At 57.0% G+C, this 20,855-nt stretch overlaps 1 protein-coding gene across 1 annotated transcript in view; it reads right to left on the bottom strand.

The window, feature by feature from the left end:
- Positions 1 to 20,855, bottom strand: part of LOC138378900 (uncharacterized) — a 162,857-nt gene that overhangs the window by 69,529 nt on the left and 72,473 nt on the right. Inside the window, exons 8-10 of the mRNA XM_069464211.1 lie at positions 20,174 to 20,257; positions 11,696 to 11,779; positions 3,220 to 3,303 (exon numbers count right to left, since the gene is read on the bottom strand). Coding sequence (XP_069320312.1) covers positions 3,220 to 3,303; positions 11,696 to 11,779; positions 20,174 to 20,257 — 252 coding nt within the window. The remainder of the gene's footprint in view (positions 1 to 3,219; positions 3,304 to 11,695; positions 11,780 to 20,173; positions 20,258 to 20,855) is intronic.

The following is a 20,855-nucleotide window of genomic DNA, read 5'->3' as shown; positions in this document are numbered from 1 at the left end:
ACCAGAGGCCAGGCGCCACCCCTAAGACACTTGTTCTCCTTGCGCATAGCCTAGGTCCATGTCGGGACAGCTCCCACCGGGAGGCTTCCGGCGCAAAACACTTAAGAGCTGTGTGTGCTTCTGCGGACTCATGTGTGTTATGGGAAACAATTAAGGCAGAATGAATGCGACTTCTTTCTTGGGAGTGTATATCCTCACGGACAACTTGTCATTGGCTTGCCTAGTCTGATTGGAAAACAGAACACCCCCAATACATGTTCAAAAATCACACTGCCCAGGAACACCACTCTGTCAATTAGGCACAGTAAATAGAAGGAACAGTGTCCAGCTCAGCTGCAGCTTCTGTGCCCATCACCCCTCCTTGCTCCCCCAAAACCTGTGCGGCATTCGCCACAGCAACCTGTTTTCTCCAGTCTCTCTCTTTCTCTCTCCTCACCCCCATCTGCTCACTCCCTCTCCCGGTCATCCTTTATCCCATGCCCCACTCTCACTGCCCGTGTGTGTGCACGTCTGCAACTGCGCACCCTCTGTTTTCTCCAGGACCACACCTAAAGTGACTGCCCCCAGATCAGGACAGAGGCAATCGAATGTGTCAGAAATCGTCCCAGCACACCGAGAGCTGTCAGGACAGATGCAAAAGAGCCCAAGCGCCCGTGCCACCACCTCCAGGCATGAATGGGGCTGCCTCAGCCAACAAAGCTACCCCGAAAACCCCATCCTTGATCGCCAAAGCCAACGTCGGGTAACTGACACTTGGAGGTTATCCCCTTCGTCCTGGGAAAGTGGCACACACACACACACACACACACACACCATCCAAACTGTGTTTGGGTGGAACTTTCTTCACAGTCAAGGTGCACACGAGCACCCAAGTGTACACGTGTCCACCACAGGGTATCCCTGGAGTCTGGTGGCAGGGAGGGACATCTCCCCTTTAGGACCTTTGCAACCTTTTTGACTCCAAGGAGGACACCCTTCTCCCAAAAAGTCAGGCCTTGGAGGCCGAACACCTCACTCTGCCTGGATTCGCTCCCTCCCTTGAGAAAGACATCCCACCCGTGACCCCCAGGAGGGTCCCCTGGGTCCCTTCCCACTCTTCAATTCTACAAAGTGGGGTTGAGCAAAACCTGCTTGGGAAAGCACCTCTCGTCCATGGAAAACTGGTTCTTCAAGTTCTAGGAAGGAGAAGAAAACACAGGAAAATGGCCAGGGCCTCTGCCTTTCTAGATGGGTTCCTGCAAAGGGCCATGTACTCCAACCTCTATCCCTGGAATCCAAGCCTGACCCAGCCTGAGGCTCCCCGTGGGGCCATGTAAGGACGTGGAGCTGAATGCAAGGGTGAAGGCGCCGGGGCCCACCACCCTTCGCGATGCTGCCAGAGCCTGCTCTGCCTGTGGCTCCTGCCACGCAGCAGTCTCTGCCTGGGCCAGACCCAAGGGCTCCGTCCTTCTGGACGCTCTTGGCTTCCCGCACTTCGGCAGGCCTAGCGGACACCCTTCCTGTCCCGTGGAAACCCAGAGCCTCCCCTGTCCCAAGCTTGCCACCGTAGCCATCTGTCCACTCCTGATGACAGACCAAAGACCCGAGTATCCCCAGAGCACACTATTGGGGCGGTGCAAGGCCCCAAGCACAGACGACAACCGGGGGATGGGCAGAGCTCTAACACCAGGCCTGGTGGCTGGGGACATGATCAGGACAGGGAGGGGGAGCAGGGCTGCACCGTAGGGCAAGTGGCTTGGGGCTGGCTTTGCATCAGTGGTCGCCTCAATGGCCAGACTGGATATGGGCCCCGCCGGGTGCCCCACGGCCTGGCTCTGCCCGTCTGCCTTCTTCCCTGGCCGGACAAGGAACATCTCAGCCCTGCCCACCACGGCCGCCAATGGCTGCTGAGAGCCTGGGCTGGGAGCAGGCCTTCACAGGGGTGCACCGTGGACAAGGGGCCACCTGGGCCGGTCCGCCCCTTGCTCCTAAGGGAAGGGGCACCAGGCAAACTGCCCACAGCCCTGGGTCCCGAGCTCTGAGCCCTGGGGCCGGGTTCCCCGGCGCAGGCTCCCGCTGGTCCCGCCCAGACATGGCCGCCACCAGGCTCCGGAGCCGGGGCTTCCTGTACAGGGCCCGCCAGGCGTCTGCCTGACGGCCTCGGCCTGCCGCCTCTCCCCGGCGCTTCCACGGCCCGACCCGCCACGGGGCACGCTTCCCCCAGGCCTCCAGAGAGAGAGCCCTGGTCTGTCCGGGGTCCCGTCCCCTGTCCCTGCTGGACCTCGACTGCACTCCCAAGCCACTCCTCCCCCGGAAACCCCAGGCAAGGCTTCGCGGGAGCCAAACAAGTTCCTCTGGGTGGCAGCGTTGCACCACGAATGCCCACCTGCCCTTCCCCCAGGTCCACTCCCTCCGCCCTTTGCTGAGGAAAATACGCCAACCGCTGTGCAATCTGGCTCCAACACGGCGGATGCCACCCTCTTGCCCATTTTGAGGAGGAGCCAAGCCACTGCCCTGAGCCTGGCCTCCCTGGCGTCCCCTTCGCCTGCCTGCCTGACCAAAGGGGAAGAAGAGTTCTCCTTCAGTCCCCCTAGCAATGCGCCCGAACCTACCCAAAATCCCTACCTACGCTTTCCCCACTGGGCCTGCTTGAGCCCTCAGGGACAAGATCCACACGGGGCACAGGGTTAGATCCAATCTCAGCCTTTGTCGGCCAGGAAACATTCTGACGTGGGCACTCTCACAGGTCACTGAAAGGCCAGGTCGACCACCATGTCGAGGGTGACCAGTGTCCCAGAGGTGCCTGGCAGGGAGCAAGGAGGCAGGACACACCCTAAGCCCTGGACGGAGGGCTCTGCTCACGCTGGCAGCCCCGGGGCCTATAGGCATGGCCACGTCAGACAGGACCACAGCCAGGTGCCACTCCCAAGACACTGTTCTCCTCATGCCAGCCCTCGGTCCATCTCCAGACAGCTCCTACCTGGAGGCTTGCTGTGCAAAACACACAGAGGTGTGCGTGCTTCTGCGCATTCGAGTACGTTAGGCCGGATGTGGACAAGGACAAGGACGAGGCAGAACTGTTTACATTTTCTCGCCGATAAATGGGGTACGTGTAGTCTAATAGATATCTATTACTGTGTCAGCACTGATCAAAAAGGGGAGTACCCCAAACCCACGCAAAACCGCCAATTGCCCGGGAAGACTTCTCTGAAGTGGCCATGGGCCATGTTTCCCCCTTACCTTTAGCTCTGTATCTGCAGGTGGCCCCGTCCTTCGTCCTGGTGGGACACCGTGTTGACTCCAATCCCACTCATCCCCAGGAAGCTGCAAAAAAGGAGGTCACGGAATTGGTAAAGACAATTCTCTAGGGTCAGCTTTGACTTCTACAGAAATTAGAGAGTGAAAACCGACCCTACGCGTTTCTTGGCAATTGCATGAAAGCATTTCGGGCTGTAGTCAAGAAGCAGCGCTCCCGCAACTATATATCTTGAAATAAGGGAGACCTTACTCTTGGCTTTCTGTTCGGTGACAACTGCAACCAGCCAACCTTGGGCGTCTATCCTCTCACAACTTCTGTCCTCGTATTTGTTCTGTGTGACTATGGAATTAGACGCCAAAAGATCCAAGTGAGGCTGTTTCCTCCACCCCATATTGATGGACTGAGAGACCCTCGAGGGACCGGCAGCTCATCTGGCTAGAGAAGGCATGGGAAGCAGGTATGTCCAGTCTGGCTGCACACAGATCCACCACATTGACTTTCCAGGGACGACGGCAAATCATTCTTGGGGGTGGCTGCGTCTCAGCGTACTCAGCAGCTGGTTTCAGGGCAGACACAGACACTGCTCCGTGCACCTGTCAGTCACACACCCTCGCCCTGTCAGAACTGGGACTTACTACCCACATCAAGGCCAGATCTCTTTCAAAGAAAAGAAGACGGGAAGAAGGAAAACAAGAACCAGGTGTCCAAAATGAAGAGACATGGTAAACTAACGATCCTGCTGCTATCAGGAAGACACTTGGGCAGCCCAGGCATTTGTAACAGGGGAAATGGACAGGATCTGGCTGGATGTCGAGTCTGCACACACGTGCAAAGGCCAAGGGACGCGTGTTCTGTGAAGGCAGCAACGCGCCAGAGGGCATTCCGTATGAGCCTTGTGGGTTCAGAGAGAAGGCCGAGAGCAGACGAACTTCCACACTGTCGTTCATTTGCACAAGCCACCGGAAGCAAACACACAGGGAAAAAAATGACAGCTACCTGTCACCTTAGGGACGGAGGGTAAGAGGGGCAGACGACAAACGGACATGTTGGCATTGGACATCACACAATGGAGAGGGCTACGTCTTTAACCGGGAGAAATCTCTATCCACAGTGGTACGACCAAGGTTGTCATGGGAGAAAGAAAATGGAAAAGGAAAAGGGAAAGGGAAAAACGTACACCTATTTAAGGAAGAGACTTTGCGTGTGTACCCACGCATGAATGAGTGCACGAATGAGTGTGTGGGGTGAGTGGACGGCACAGCCACACTCCCATGTAGAGTGTGCCAGGAGGGGCTGCAGAACCAAAGGCCCTGTCCGACGTCACCTACCCGTCTAGAGCCACCGGGCTCTCCTCCCGAGCCTGGGAAACCCCAAACTGGTCTACTCAATGGGGAGTGACTACCTGAGTCCCCGGAGCTGACCCAGGGCCACATCCTTCCAGTCTGGTCCCTCCCGTGGCCCCTGTCAATTCCTGCTGCCCCCACAGTGCCCTAGGACTGCTCCTTCTCTGGACCGATCCGAAGGCACTTTGCCCCTGCAATGGGCTTGGCTTGGCGCCTGGGGCCGAGTCCTGGCTCCCTGAGGACAGAATACAGGTAATGGCTGCAGCCTAAGAGGGGAAATCCAGACACTCAGCCCACGTCAGGGTATGAGTCAAGACTGCCTCAAGAGCAACCCTCCTGCTCAAGAGGAACCCTGTAATACCCACAGGTGTGACCAGAAAACTGGGTACCTCATCATAGTACATTCTGGCTGGAAGCTCATGAGGGGATGACATATCAATGGATAAAGCCATACACCCACACCTTTTGATAAACATTTTCACACATTTATATTCCACACCTGGAGCCTGAAAAAAAAGGCACCCCCATTCCCTCAACACCTGAAAAGAATAGACTGGACCCTTAGGGCTTTGAATCCATTTTGGGCATCCTTTGGTGTTTTTTCACCTAGAAAGGGTGGAGGGAGAGGCCGAGGAGGCCAAACTGTAGGCATTTCTGGAGCAACAGTGCCCCCAAGCGGAATCTCTTTGAGTGCTGCTTCCAGCTAGTCTCTGTGTATAGTGACGCCAGGCCTCTGAGAGGAGGAAGGGCAGGTTTGGGCAAATCGGGGAATTCTGGGGCTGCGCCTTAGGACTGCACTGGGTGACTCCAGGTTTACTGAGCAAGAGAAGGAGCCAGGCTCGGCTACCAGTGAGCCCCTGGCCGCTAGGCCTGCCAGGCTCGGGAGGCCGTGGAGTCCAGTCCTCGGTGGCCGCCATGTTTGGGAACCTGGAGCTGAAACGACTACAGGGGCTTTGCCGCTGGATCCTTGCTGCTGGTACAGGGGCCACATTAAAGGACCACGAGGGACAGAGTCCTGGCAGTCAGGGCCACCGGGAAATCAGGACCTAATGGACCCTTTGGAAAACCTAGGCCCAGCTAAGGAAAGAGGAGGGGCCGGCACCTGTAATAGCGTCGTGGACCCTCCTTCCCTAGATATGGAAGGGTAAAATGGAGAGTGGGGAATAAGTTACGGGGAGTGGCCTGGAAAGAAAAAAAAAAAAGAAAAAAAAAAAAAGAATTTTCTGTATCTTTAGAACTTTCCCCACCCTGTTTGGGAGATGCAGCCTGCCAGGTTAAGACTTTTGTTAAGAGAAATAACTGCCAGGTGGTGGTGGAGGTGGCAGAGGTCGCCAGGTGGGCTGAGGGCAAGTACCCAGGCTTTGCCTTTAGCACAGATGGGAGGATTAGCATAGTTAAGTACAGTAATTGCCTGAAGCTGAGAAAATGATCCCATTTTTATTTTATCTTATTTTATTTTTTCAGCATATTGCAGGGGTTGAAATGTTTAGGTTACACGTATTTACTGCCTTTGTCCCGCCCAAATCAGAGCTTTAGGCGGGTGCATACCCCAGACAGTGCCCACCCGCTCCCACTAGGTGTGGATGGAGACCATCCATTAAAAGCTCTGTGCTTCTGCTCACGTTTAGCAAGATGTGGATTTTGATATGATAGAGTCTGCCTTTTTCCTCCCCTTGCTGCCCAAGGAAGTGAATCTCTTCCCCCATGCCTGAAGGACTTGTCCTCGTTCTTCCGATCCCACCTCCTGGACAAGTGCCGAGTTTCCGGGATCACAGCCACAATGTCAGGGGCAGTCTCTTGCAGACAGGATCAAGTCCCTGATTACTGGGTACTAAAACAAAGCGAGGAAAGGTAACACACGCGCACGGCAGTTCAATCTTGGTGATTTCCTATCGCTCCTGTCGAAGAAAGTCTGGGTCACACAGCACACACCGTGCCATGCTGCGCACGTTCTCCTGTTGTACAGAGCCTGGCGGCACCCACTGGGGACCCACAGGCCACGTCGGCCCTTATGCTCTGTAGCTGGGTGACCTGGTCCGCATCGGTCATGCCCTATAGTGGGGAAACATTCCAGAGATGCCCTGATCCTTCCCCTCCACTGATAGGAGCCCGTTTATCTCCTCGGGAAAGCCACATGCCTTCACACATACGGAGGTCTGTGTTCTGTGGGCCCGGCTGTCCCATAGCGTGGGCCCGGGCCAATGGAGCACACAGAGACCGCCACACTCACAGCTTTGGGTGGGGGCGTGAGCGGATCCTGTAGGTTGACATCCTGACCAGTGGATTAGCGGAGACAGAGGTCAGTTGTCCGGAAAGGCTCTGCACACATGAGTCTGTGGAGCAGGACTTCAGGAAAGTCGAGACTGTGAATTACCGGGGCAAAAGGAATGGTCTTTAGAAACCATCCAGTAGGTACGAAAGAAAACAAGTGCCGTGCTGGGCCTTGAGGCTTCCTACGATGACCTTGCCTAGCACCGACCAGGCAGCAGAGCTGCAGGCAGGTGGGAACTGGCAAACGGCACGACCCACAACAGTGGCCATCCAGTAGCAGGCCATAGGTAGTAAAGGTCTGGGAGAAAGTCCTGTGTGCCCAGCACTATTCACATCGTTTCTGGCCTCGGCAGGGCTGGCGGATGGGGTGAATCTGGGAAACTCGAGGAGGAAGGGGGCTGGGGCAAAGCAGCACGGGGACAAAAGGTGGGGAGACCATCACTGAACCCAACAGTGGTGACATATACACAGGGTCACCCAACCTGAATGCTTGCAAGTACCTGGGCAAGCACAGGGAGGACACCAGGACAGGTAGAGGAAACCAGGAGACAAGGGATATTTTGGGGCATTGCCTTAAGGCTCCCAGGAATTTTAGGCAACCTAGCCTAGCAAGGAGAAGTCTGCAGAGGCTCAGACGATTGCTCCCTTGGCAATGAGTCTGGGAACACGAAGACTAGGCCCCTGCAAGAATACACTCGCTGACACCTTGCAGTCAGTATGGCAACAGGCAAAGAGCAGAAGGGAACATTCCACACCCCCATTCTGTGGCACCCCAGTGCGGGCTTCCCATAGTCCCGCCCTGATAGGGCAGCCACCAGGCTCTGGTGCTGCGGCTTCTCGTACGGGATGCGCCAGGCATCTGGCTGTCCACCTAGGCCTGCGGCCTGTCCCTGGTGCTTGAGGGTTAATCCACCACGAGCCACGCTTCCCCCAGGCCTCCAGAGAGAGCTCTGATATGTCCGGGGTCCCGTCCCCTGTCCCTGCTGGACCCCGACCGCACTGCCAAGTCACTCCTCCCCAGGAAACCCCAGGCAAGGCTCCGTGGGAGCGCCAAACAACTTCCCCTAAATGGCAGTGTTCCACCACGAATGCCCACCTGCCCTTCCCCCAGGTCCACTCCCTCCGCCCTTTGCTCAGGACAAAACGCCAACCGCTGTCCCATCTGGCTCCACCATGGCGGATGCCACCCTCTTGCCCATTTTGAGGAGGAGCCATCCCACTGCCCTGAGCCCGGCCTCACTGGAGGTCCCCTTCACCTGTCTTCCTGACCAAACGGCAAGAGTTCACCTGTGATCCCCCTAGCCGTGCCCCCGAACCTACCCAAGCCCTACCTACAGGGTGACCACAGGGGCCTCTTGAGCCCTCAGAGACAAGTTCCAGACTGGGCACAGGGTTGGATCCCACCCCACTCCCTGCCAGCCAGGAAATATTCTCAATTGTGCACTCTCACAGGTCACTCAAAGGCCATCTTGACCAACAGGTCCAGGGCGACCGGTGTCCCCTCAGCCCGTGAAAGGGAGCAAAGAATCAAAAGAAACTGCGACTCCCTGACGGTGGGCATGAGCAGCGGGCCCTTCTCGCTGTGGCCACCCACGGTCGTTCAGGCATGCGGAGGTCAGACAGGACCAGAGGCCAGGCGCCACCCCTAAGACACTTGTTCTCCTTGCGCATAGCCTAGGTCCATGTCGGGACAGCTCCCACCGGGAGGCTTCCGGCGCAAAACACTTAAGAGCTGTGTGTGCTTCTGCGGACTCATGTGTGTTATGGGAAACAATTAAGGCAGAATGAATGCGACTTCTTTCTTGGGAGTGTATATCCTCACGGACAACTTGTCATTGGCTTGCCTAGTCTGATTGGAAAACAGAACACCCCCAATACATGTTCAAAAATCACACTGCCCAGGAACACCACTCTGTCAATTAGGCACAGTAAATAGAAGGAACAGTGTCCAGCTCAGCTGCAGCTTCTGTGCCCATCACCCCTCCTTGCTCCCCAAAAACCTGTGCGGCATTCGCCACAGCAACCTGTTTTCTCCAGTCTCTCTCTTTCTCTCTCCTCACCCCCATCTGCTCACTCCCTCTCCCGGTCATCCTTTATCCCATGCCCCACTCTCACTGCCCGTGTGTGTGCACGTCTGCAACTGCGCACCCTCTGTTTTCTCCAGGACCACACCTAAAGTGACTGCCCCCAGATCAGGACAGAGGCAATCGAATGTGTCAGAAATCGTCCCAGCACACCGAGAGCTGTCAGGACAGATGCAAAAGAGCCCAAGCGCCCGTGCCACCACCTCCAGGCATGAATGGGGCTGCCTCAGCCAACAAAGCTACCCCGAAAACCCCATCCTTGATCGCCAAAGCCAACGTCGGGTAACTGACACTTGGAGGTTATCCCCTTCGTCCTGGGAAAGTGGCACACACACACACACACACACACACACCATCCAAACTGTGTTTGGGTGGAACTTTCTTCACAGTCAAGGTGCACACGAGCACCCAAGTGTACACGTGTCCACCACAGGGTATCCCTGGAGTCTGGTGGCAGGGAGGGACATCTCCCCTTTAGGACCTTTGCAACCTTTTTGACTCCAAGGAGGACACCCTTCTCCCAAAAAGTCAGGCCTTGGAGGCCGAACACCTCACTCTGCCTGGATTCGCTCCCTCCCTTGAGAAAGACATCCCACCCGTGACCCCCAGGAGGGTCCCCTGGGTCCCTTCCCACTCTTCAATTCTACAAAGTGGGGTTGAGCAAAACCTGCTTGGGAAAGCACCTCTCGTCCATGGAAAACTGGTTCTTCAAGTTCTAGGAAGGAGAAGAAAACACAGGAAAATGGCCAGGGCCTCTGCCTTTCTAGATGGGTTCCTGCAAAGGGCCATGTACTCCAACCTCTATCCCTGGAATCCAAGCCTGACCCAGCCTGAGGCTCCCCGTGGGGCCATGTAAGGACGTGGAGCTGAATGCAAGGGTGAAGGCGCCGGGGCCCACCACCCTTCGCGATGCTGCCAGAGCCTGCTCTGCCTGTGGCTCCTGCCACGCAGCAGTCTCTGCCTGGGCCAGACCCAAGGGCTCCGTCCTTCTGGACGCTCTTGGCTTCCCGCACTTCGGCAGGCCTAGCGGACACCCTTCCTGTCCCGTGGAAACCCAGAGCCTCCCCTGTCCCAAGCTTGCCACCGTAGCCATCTGTCCACTCCTGATGACAGACCAAAGACCCGAGTATCCCCAGAGCACACTATTGGGGCGGTGCAAGGCCCCAAGCACAGACGACAACCGGGGGATGGGCAGAGCTCTAACACCAGGCCTGGTGGCTGGGGACATGATCAGGACAGGGAGGGGGAGCAGGGCTGCACCGTAGGGCAAGTGGCTTGGGGCTGGCTTTGCATCAGTGGTCGCCTCAATGGCCAGACTGGATATGGGCCCCGCCGGGTGCCCCACGGCCTGGCTCTGCCCGTCTGCCTTCTTCCCTGGCCGGACAAGGAACATCTCAGCCCTGCCCACCACGGCCGCCAATGGCTGCTGAGAGCCTGGGCTGGGAGCAGGCCTTCACAGGGGTGCACCGTGGACAAGGGGCCACCTGGGCCGGTCCGCCCCTTGCTCCTAAGGGAAGGGGCACCAGGCAAACTGCCCACAGCCCTGGGTCCCGAGCTCTGAGCCCTGGGGCCGGGTTCCCCGGCGCAGGCTCCCGCTGGTCCCGCCCAGACATGGCCGCCACCAGGCTCCGGAGCCGGGGCTTCCTGTACAGGGCCCGCCAGGCGTCTGCCTGACGGCCTCGGCCTGCCGCCTCTCCCCGGCGCTTCCACGGCCCGACCCGCCACGGGGCACGCTTCCCCCAGGCCTCCAGAGAGAGAGCCCTGGTCTGTCCGGGGTCCCGTCCCCTGTCCCTGCTGGACCTCGACTGCACTCCCAAGCCACTCCTCCCCCGGAAACCCCAGGCAAGGCTTCGCGGGAGCCAAACAAGTTCCTCTGGGTGGCAGCGTTGCACCACGAATGCCCACCTGCCCTTCCCCCAGGTCCACTCCCTCCGCCCTTTGCTGAGGAAAATACGCCAACCGCTGTGCAATCTGGCTCCAACACGGCGGATGCCACCCTCTTGCCCATTTTGAGGAGGAGCCAAGCCACTGCCCTGAGCCTGGCCTCCCTGGCGTCCCCTTCGCCTGCCTGCCTGACCAAAGGGGAAGAAGAGTTCTCCTTCAGTCCCCCTAGCAATGCGCCCGAACCTACCCAAAATCCCTACCTACGCTTTCCCCACTGGGCCTGCTTGAGCCCTCAGGGACAAGATCCACACGGGGCACAGGGTTAGATCCAATCTCAGCCTTTGTCGGCCAGGAAACATTCTGACGTGGGCACTCTCACAGGTCACTGAAAGGCCAGGTCGACCACCATGTCGAGGGTGACCAGTGTCCCAGAGGTGCCTGGCAGGGAGCAAGGAGGCAGGACACACCCTAAGCCCTGGACGGAGGGCTCTGCTCACGCTGGCAGCCCCGGGGCCTATAGGCATGGCCACGTCAGACAGGACCACAGCCAGGTGCCACTCCCAAGACACTGTTCTCCTCATGCCAGCCCTCGGTCCATCTCCAGACAGCTCCTACCTGGAGGCTTGCTGTGCAAAACACACAGAGGTGTGCGTGCTTCTGCGCATTCGAGTACGTTAGGCCGGATGTGGACAAGGACAAGGACGAGGCAGAACTGTTTACATTTTCTCGCCGATAAATGGGGTACGTGTAGTCTAATAGATATCTATTACTGTGTCAGCACTGATCAAAAAGGGGAGTACCCCAAACCCACGCAAAACCGCCAATTGCCCGGGAAGACTTCTCTGAAGTGGCCATGGGCCATGTTTCCCCCTTACCTTTAGCTCTGTATCTGCAGGTGGCCCCGTCCTTCGTCCTGGTGGGACACCGTGTTGACTCCAATCCCACTCATCCCCAGGAAGCTGCAAAAAAGGAGGTCACGGAATTGGTAAAGACAATTCTCTAGGGTCAGCTTTGACTTCTACAGAAATTAGAGAGTGAAAACCGACCCTACGCGTTTCTTGGCAATTGCATGAAAGCATTTCGGGCTGTAGTCAAGAAGCAGCGCTCCCGCAACTATATATCTTGAAATAAGGGAGACCTTACTCTTGGCTTTCTGTTCGGTGACAACTGCAACCAGCCAACCTTGGGCGTCTATCCTCTCACAACTTCTGTCCTCGTATTTGTTCTGTGTGACTATGGAATTAGACGCCAAAAGATCCAAGTGAGGCTGTTTCCTCCACCCCATATTGATGGACTGAGAGACCCTCGAGGGACCGGCAGCTCATCTGGCTAGAGAAGGCATGGGAAGCAGGTATGTCCAGTCTGGCTGCACACAGATCCACCACATTGACTTTCCAGGGACGACGGCAAATCATTCTTGGGGGTGGCTGCGTCTCAGCGTACTCAGCAGCTGGTTTCAGGGCAGACACAGACACTGCTCCGTGCACCTGTCAGTCACACACCCTCGCCCTGTCAGAACTGGGACTTACTACCCACATCAAGGCCAGATCTCTTTCAAAGAAAAGAAGACGGGAAGAAGGAAAACAAGAACCAGGTGTCCAAAATGAAGAGACATGGTAAACTAACGATCCTGCTGCTATCAGGAAGACACTTGGGCAGCCCAGGCATTTGTAACAGGGGAAATGGACAGGATCTGGCTGGATGTCGAGTCTGCACACACGTGCAAAGGCCAAGGGACGCGTGTTCTGTGAAGGCAGCAACGCGCCAGAGGGCATTCCGTATGAGCCTTGTGGGTTCAGAGAGAAGGCCGAGAGCAGACGAACTTCCACACTGTCGTTCATTTGCACAAGCCACCGGAAGCAAACACACAGGGAAAAAAATGACAGCTACCTGTCACCTTAGGGACGGAGGGTAAGAGGGGCAGACGACAAACGGACATGTTGGCATTGGACATCACACAATGGAGAGGGCTACGTCTTTAACCGGGAGAAATCTCTATCCACAGTGGTACGACCAAGGTTGTCATGGGAGAAAGAAAATGGAAAAGGAAAAGGGAAAGGGAAAAACGTACACCTATTTAAGGAAGAGACTTTGCGTGTGTACCCACGCATGAATGAGTGCACGAATGAGTGTGTGGGGTGAGTGGACGGCACAGCCACACTCCCATGTAGAGTGTGCCAGGAGGGGCTGCAGAACCAAAGGCCCTGTCCGACGTCACCTACCCGTCTAGAGCCACCGGGCTCTCCTCCCGAGCCTGGGAAACCCCAAACTGGTCTACTCAATGGGGAGTGACTACCTGAGTCCCCGGAGCTGACCCAGGGCCACATCCTTCCAGTCTGGTCCCTCCCGTGGCCCCTGTCAATTCCTGCTGCCCCCACAGTGCCCTAGGACTGCTCCTTCTCTGGACCGATCCGAAGGCACTTTGCCCCTGCAATGGGCTTGGCTTGGCGCCTGGGGCCGAGTCCTGGCTCCCTGAGGACAGAATACAGGTAATGGCTGCAGCCTAAGAGGGGAAATCCAGACACTCAGCCCACGTCAGGGTATGAGTCAAGACTGCCTCAAGAGCAACCCTCCTGCTCAAGAGGAACCCTGTAATACCCACAGGTGTGACCAGAAAACTGGGTACCTCATCATAGTACATTCTGGCTGGAAGCTCATGAGGGGATGACATATCAATGGATAAAGCCATACACCCACACCTTTTGATAAACATTTTCACACATTTATATTCCACACCTGGAGCCTGAAAAAAAAGGCACCCCCATTCCCTCAACACCTGAAAAGAATAGACTGGACCCTTAGGGCTTTGAATCCATTTTGGGCATCCTTTGGTGTTTTTTCACCTAGAAAGGGTGGAGGGAGAGGCCGAGGAGGCCAAACTGTAGGCATTTCTGGAGCAACAGTGCCCCCAAGCGGAATCTCTTTGAGTGCTGCTTCCAGCTAGTCTCTGTGTATAGTGACGCCAGGCCTCTGAGAGGAGGAAGGGCAGGTTTGGGCAAATCGGGGAATTCTGGGGCTGCGCCTTAGGACTGCACTGGGTGACTCCAGGTTTACTGAGCAAGAGAAGGAGCCAGGCTCGGCTACCAGTGAGCCCCTGGCCGCTAGGCCTGCCAGGCTCGGGAGGCCGTGGAGTCCAGTCCTCGGTGGCCGCCATGTTTGGGAACCTGGAGCTGAAACGACTACAGGGGCTTTGCCGCTGGATCCTTGCTGCTGGTACAGGGGCCACATTAAAGGACCACGAGGGACAGAGTCCTGGCAGTCAGGGCCACCGGGAAATCAGGACCTAATGGACCCTTTGGAAAACCTAGGCCCAGCTAAGGAAAGAGGAGGGGCCGGCACCTGTAATAGCGTCGTGGACCCTCCTTCCCTAGATATGGAAGGGTAAAATGGAGAGTGGGGAATAAGTTACGGGGAGTGGCCTGGAAAGAAAAAAAAAAAAGAAAAAAAAAAAAAGAATTTTCTGTATCTTTAGAACTTTCCCCACCCTGTTTGGGAGATGCAGCCTGCCAGGTTAAGACTTTTGTTAAGAGAAATAACTGCCAGGTGGTGGTGGAGGTGGCAGAGGTCGCCAGGTGGGCTGAGGGCAAGTACCCAGGCTTTGCCTTTAGCACAGATGGGAGGATTAGCATAGTTAAGTACAGTAATTGCCTGAAGCTGAGAAAATGATCCCATTTTTATTTTATCTTATTTTATTTTTTCAGCATATTGCAGGGGTTGAAATGTTTAGGTTACACGTATTTACTGCCTTTGTCCCGCCCAAATCAGAGCTTTAGGCGGGTGCATACCCCAGACAGTGCCCACCCGCTCCCACTAGGTGTGGATGGAGACCATCCATTAAAAGCTCTGTGCTTCTGCTCACGTTTAGCAAGATGTGGATTTTGATATGATAGAGTCTGCCTTTTTCCTCCCCTTGCTGCCCAAGGAAGTGAATCTCTTCCCCCATGCCTGAAGGACTTGTCCTCGTTCTTCCGATCCCACCTCCTGGACAAGTGCCGAGTTTCCGGGATCACAGCCACAATGTCAGGGGCAGTCTCTTGCAGACAGGATCAAGTCCCTGATTACTGGGTACTAAAACAAAGCGAGGAAAGGTAACACACGCGCACGGCAGTTCAATCTTGGTGATTTCCTATCGCTCCTGTCGAAGAAAGTCTGGGTCACACAGCACACACCGTGCCATGCTGCGCACGTTCTCCTGTTGTACAGAGCCTGGCGGCACCCACTGGGGACCCACAGGCCACGTCGGCCCTTATGCTCTGTAGCTGGGTGACCTGGTCCGCATCGGTCATGCCCTATAGTGGGGAAACATTCCAGAGATGCCCTGATCCTTCCCCTCCACTGATAGGAGCCCGTTTATCTCCTCGGGAAAGCCACATGCCTTCACACATACGGAGGTCTGTGTTCTGTGGGCCCGGCTGTCCCATAGCGTGGGCCCGGGCCAATGGAGCACACAGAGACCGCCACACTCACAGCTTTGGGTGGGGGCGTGAGCGGATCCTGTAGGTTGACATCCTGACCAGTGGATTAGCGGAGACAGAGGTCAGTTGTCCGGAAAGGCTCTGCACACATGAGTCTGTGGAGCAGGACTTCAGGAAAGTCGAGACTGTGAATTACCGGGGCAAAAGGAATGGTCTTTAGAAACCATCCAGTAGGTACGAAAGAAAACAAGTGCCGTGCTGGGCCTTGAGGCTTCCTACGATGACCTTGCCTAGCACCGACCAGGCAGCAGAGCTGCAGGCAGGTGGGAACTGGCAAACGGCACGACCCACAACAGTGGCCATCCAGTAGCAGGCCATAGGTAGTAAAGGTCTGGGAGAAAGTCCTGTGTGCCCAGCACTATTCACATCGTTTCTGGCCTCGGCAGGGCTGGCGGATGGGGTGAATCTGGGAAACTCGAGGAGGAAGGGGGCTGGGGCAAAGCAGCACGGGGACAAAAGGTGGGGAGACCATCACTGAACCCAACAGTGGTGACATATACACAGGGTCACCCAACCTGAATGCTTGCAAGTACCTGGGCAAGCACAGGGAGGACACCAGGACAGGTAGAGGAAACCAGGAGACAAGGGATATTTTGGGGCATTGCCTTAAGGCTCCCAGGAATTTTAGGCAACCTAGCCTAGCAAGGAGAAGTCTGCAGAGGCTCAGACGATTGCTCCCTTGGCAATGAGTCTGGGAACACGAAGACTAGGCCCCTGCAAGAATACACTCGCTGACACCTTGCAGTCAGTATGGCAACAGGCAAAGAGCAGAAGGGAACATTCCACACCCCCATTCTGTGGCACCCCAGTGCGGGCTTCCCATAGTCCCGCCCTGATAGGGCAGCCACCAGGCTCTGGTGCTGCGGCTTCTCGTACGGGATGCGCCAGGCATCTGGCTGTCCACCTAGGCCTGCGGCCTGTCCCTGGTGCTTGAGGGTTAATCCACCACGAGCCACGCTTCCCCCAGGCCTCCAGAGAGAGCTCTGATATGTCCGGGGTCCCGTCCCCTGTCCCTGCTGGACCCCGACCGCACTGCCAAGTCACTCCTCCCCAGGAAACCCCAGGCAAGGCTCCGTGGGAGCGCCAAACAACTTCCCCTAAATGGCAGTGTTCCACCACGAATGCCCACCTGCCCTTCCCCCAGGTCCACTCCCTCCGCCCTTTGCTCAGGACAAAACGCCAACCGCTGTCCCATCTGGCTCCACCATGGCGGATGCCACCCTCTTGCCCATTTTGAGGAGGAGCCATCCCACTGCCCTGAGCCCGGCCTCACTGGAGGTCCCCTTCACCTGTCTTCCTGACCAAACGGCAAGAGTTCACCTGTGATCCCCCTAGCCGTGCCCCCGAACCTACCCAAGCCCTACCTACAGGGTGACCACAGGGGCCTCTTGAGCCCTCAGAGACAAGTTCCAAACTGGGCACAGGGTTGGATCCCACCCCACTCCCTGCCAGCCAGGAAATATTCTCAATTGTGCACTCTCACAGGTCACTCAAAGGCCATCTCGACCAACAGGTCCAGGGCGACCGGTGTCCCCTCAGCCCGTGAAAGGGAGCAAAGAATCAAAAGAAACTGCGACTCCCTGACGGTGGGCATGAGCAGCGGGCCCTTCTCGCTGTGGCCACCCACGGTCGTTCAGGCATGCGGAGGTCAGACAGGACCAGAGGCCAGGCGCCACCCCTAAGACACTTGTTCTCCTTGCGCATAGCCTAGGTCCATGTCGGGACAGCTCCCACCGGGAGGCTTCCGGCGCAAAACACTTAAGAGCTGTGTGTGCTTCTGCGGACTCATGTGTGTTATGGGAAACAATTAAGGCAGAATGAATGCGACTTCTTTCTTGGGAGTGTATATCCTCACGGACAACTTGTCATTGGCTTGCCTAGTCTGATTGGAAAACAGAACACCCCCAATACATGTTCAAAAATCACACTGCCCAGGAACACCACTCTGTCAATTAGGCACAGTAAATAGAAGGAACAGTGTCCAGCTCAGCTGCAGCTTCTGTGCCCATCACCCCTCCTTGCTCCCCAAAAACCTGTGCGGCATTCGCCACAGCAACCTGTTTTCTCCAGTCTCTCTCTTTCTCTCTCCTCACCCCCATCTGCTCACTCCCTCTCCCGGTCATCCTTTATCCCATGCCCCACTCTCACTGCCCGTGTGTGTGCACGTCTGCAACTGCGCACCCTCTGTTTTCTCCAGGACCACACCTAAAGTGACTGCCCCCAGATCAGGACAGAGGCAATCGAATGTGTCAGAAATCGTCCCAGCACACCGAGAGCTGTCAGGACAGATGCAAAAGAGCCCAAGCGCCCGTGCCACCACCTCCAGGCATGAATGGGGCTGCCTCAGCCAACAAAGCTACCCCGAAAACCCCATCCTTGATCGCCAAAGCCAACGTCGGGTAACTGACACTTGGAGGTTATCCCCTTCGTCCTGGGAAAGTGGCACACACACACACACACACACACACACACCATCCAAACTGTGTTTGGGTGGAACTTTCTTCACAGTCAAGGTGCACACGAGCACCCAAGTGTACACGTGTCCACCACAGGGTATCCCTGGAGTCTGGTGGCAGGGAGGGACATCTCCCCTTTAGGACCTTTGCAACCTTTTTGACTCCAAGGAGGACACCCTTCTCCCAAAAAGTCAGGCCTTGGAGGCCGAACACCTCACTCTGCCTGGATTCGCTCCCTCCCTTGAGAAAGACATCCCACCCGTGACCCCCAGGAGGGTCCCCTGGGTCCCTTCCCACTCTTCAATTCTACAAAGTGGGGTTGAGCAAAACCTGCTTGGGAAAGCACCTCTCGTCCATGGAAAACTGGTTCTTCAAGTTCTAGGAAGGAGAAGAAAACACAGGAAAATGGCCAGGGCCTCTGCCTTTCTAGATGGGTTCCTGCAAAGGGCCATGTACTCCAACCTCTATCCCTGGAATCCAAGCCTGACCCAGCCTGAGGCTCCCCGTGGGGCCATGTAAGGACGTGGAGCTGAATGCAAGGGTGAAGGCGCCGGGGCCCACCACCCTTCGCGATGCTGCCAGAGCCTGCTCTGCCTGTGGCTCCTGCCACGCAGCAGTCTCTGCCTGGGCCAGACCCAAGGGCTCCGTCCTTCTGGACGCTCTTGGCTTCCCGCACTTCGGCAGGCCTAGCGGACACCCTTCCTGTCCCGTGGAAACCCAGAGCCTCCCCTGTCCCAAGCTTGCCACCGTAGCCATCTGTCCACTCCTGATGACAGACCAAAGACCCGAGTATCCCCAGAGCACACTATTGGGGCGGTGCAAGGCCCCAAGCACAGACGACAACCGGGGGATGGGCAGAGCTCTAACACCAGGCCTGGTGGCTGGGGACATGATCAGGACAGGGAGGGGGAGCAGGGCTGCACCGTAGGGCAAGTGGCTTGGGGCTGGCTTTGCATCAGTGGTCGCCTCAATGGCCAGACTGGATATGGGCCCCGCCGGGTGCCCCACGGCCTGGCTCTGCCCGTCTGCCTTCTTCCCTGGCCGGACAAGGAACATCTCAGCCCTGCCCACCACGGCCGCCAATGGCTGCTGAGAGCCTGGGCTGGGAGCAGGCCTTCACAGGGGTGCACCGTGGACAAGGGGCCACCTGGGCCGGTCCGCCCCTTGCTCCTAAGGGAAGGGGCACCAGGCAAACTGCCCACAGCCCTGGGTCCCGAGCTCTGAGCCCTGGGGCCGGGTTCCCCGGCGCAGGCTCCCGCTGGTCCCGCCCAGACATGGCCGCCACCAGGCTCCGGAGCCGGGGCTTCCTGTACAGGGCCCGCCAGGCGTCTGCCTGACGGCCTCGGCCTGCCGCCTCTCCCCGGCGCTTCCACGGCCCGACCCGCCACGGGGCACGCTTCCCCCAGGCCTCCAGAGAGAGAGCCCTGGTCTGTCCGGGGTCCCGTCCCCTGTCCCTGCTGGACCTCGACTGCACTCCCAAGCCACTCCTCCCCCGGAAACCCCAGGCAAGGCTTCGCGGGAGCCAAACAAGTTCCTCTGGGTGGCAGCGTTGCACCACGAATGCCCACCTGCCCTTCCCCCAGGTCCACTCCCTCCGCCCTTTGCTGAGGAAAATACGCCAACCGCTGTGCAATCTGGCTCCAACACGGCGGATGCCACCCTCTTGCCCATTTTGAGGAGGAGCCAAGCCACTGCCCTGAGCCTGGCCTCCCTGGCGTCCCCTTCGCCTGCCTGCCTGACCAAAGGGGAAGAAGAGTTCTCCTTCAGTCCCCCTAGCAATGCGCCCGAACCTACCCAAAATCCCTACCTACGCTTTCCCCACTGGGCCCGCTTGAGCCCTCAGGGACAAGATCCACACGGGGCACAGGGTTAGATCCAATCTCAGCCTTTGTCGGCCAGGAAACATTCTGACGTGGGCACTCTCACAGGTCACTGAAAGGCCAGGTCGACCACCATGTCGAGGGTGACCAGTGTCCCAGAGGTGCCTGGCAGGGAGCAAGGAGGCAGGACACACCCTAAGCCCTGGACGGAGGGCTCTGCTCACGCTGGCAGCCCCGGGGCCTATAGGCATGGCCACGTCAGACAGGACCACAGCCAGGTGCCACTCCCAAGACACTGTTCTCCTCATGCCAGCCCTCGGTCCATCTCCAGACAGCTCCTACCTGGAGGCTTGCTGTGCAAAACACACAGAGGTGTGCGTGCTTCTGCGCATTCGAGTACGTTAGGCCGGATGTGGACAAGGACAAGGACGAGGCAGAACTGTTTACATTTTCTCGCCGATAAATGGGGTACGTGTAGTCTAATAGATATCTATTACTGTGTCAGCACTGATCAAAAAGGGGAGTACCCCAAACCCACGCAAAACCGCCAATTGCCCGGGAAGACTTCTCTGAAGTGGCCATGGGCCATGTTTCCCCCTTACCTTTAGCTCTGTATCTGCAGGTGGCCCCGTCCTTCGTCCTGGTGGGACACCGTGTTGACTCCAATCCCACTCATCCCCAGGAAGCTGCAAAAAAGGAGGTCACGGAATTGGTAAAGACAATTCTCTAGGGTCAGCTTTGACTTCTACAGAAATTAGAGAGTGAAAACCGACCCTACGCGTTTCTTGGCAATTGCATGAAAGCATTTCGGGCTGTAGTCAAGAAGCAGCGCTCCCGCAACTATATATCTTGAAATAAGGGAGACCTTACTCTTGGCTTTCTGTTCGGTGACAACTGCAACCAGCCAACCTTGGGCGTCTATCCTCTCACAACTTCTGTCCTCGTATTTGTTCTGTGTGACTATGGAATTAGACGCCAAAAGATCCAAGTGAGGCTGTTTCCTCCACCCCATGTTGATGGACTGAGAGACCCTCGAGGGACCGGCAGCTCATCTGGCTAGAGAAGGCATGGGAAGCAGGTATGTCCAGTCTGGCTGCACACAGATCCACCACATTGACTTTCCAGGGACGACGGCAAATCATTCTTGGGGGTGGCTGCGTCTCAGCGTACTCAGCAGCTGGTTTCAGGGCAGACACAGACACTGCTCCGTGCACCTGTCAGTCACACACCCTCGCCCTGTCAGAACTGGGACTTACTACCCACATCAAGGCCAGATCTCTTTCA

This window comes from Eulemur rufifrons, chromosome 30 (assembly GCF_041146395.1).
Source record: "Eulemur rufifrons isolate Redbay chromosome 30, OSU_ERuf_1, whole genome shotgun sequence".
In the NCBI taxonomy this organism is placed as follows: Eukaryota; Metazoa; Chordata; class Mammalia; order Primates; family Lemuridae; genus Eulemur; species Eulemur rufifrons.
This window is presented reverse-complemented; position numbering and strand designations above follow the sequence as displayed.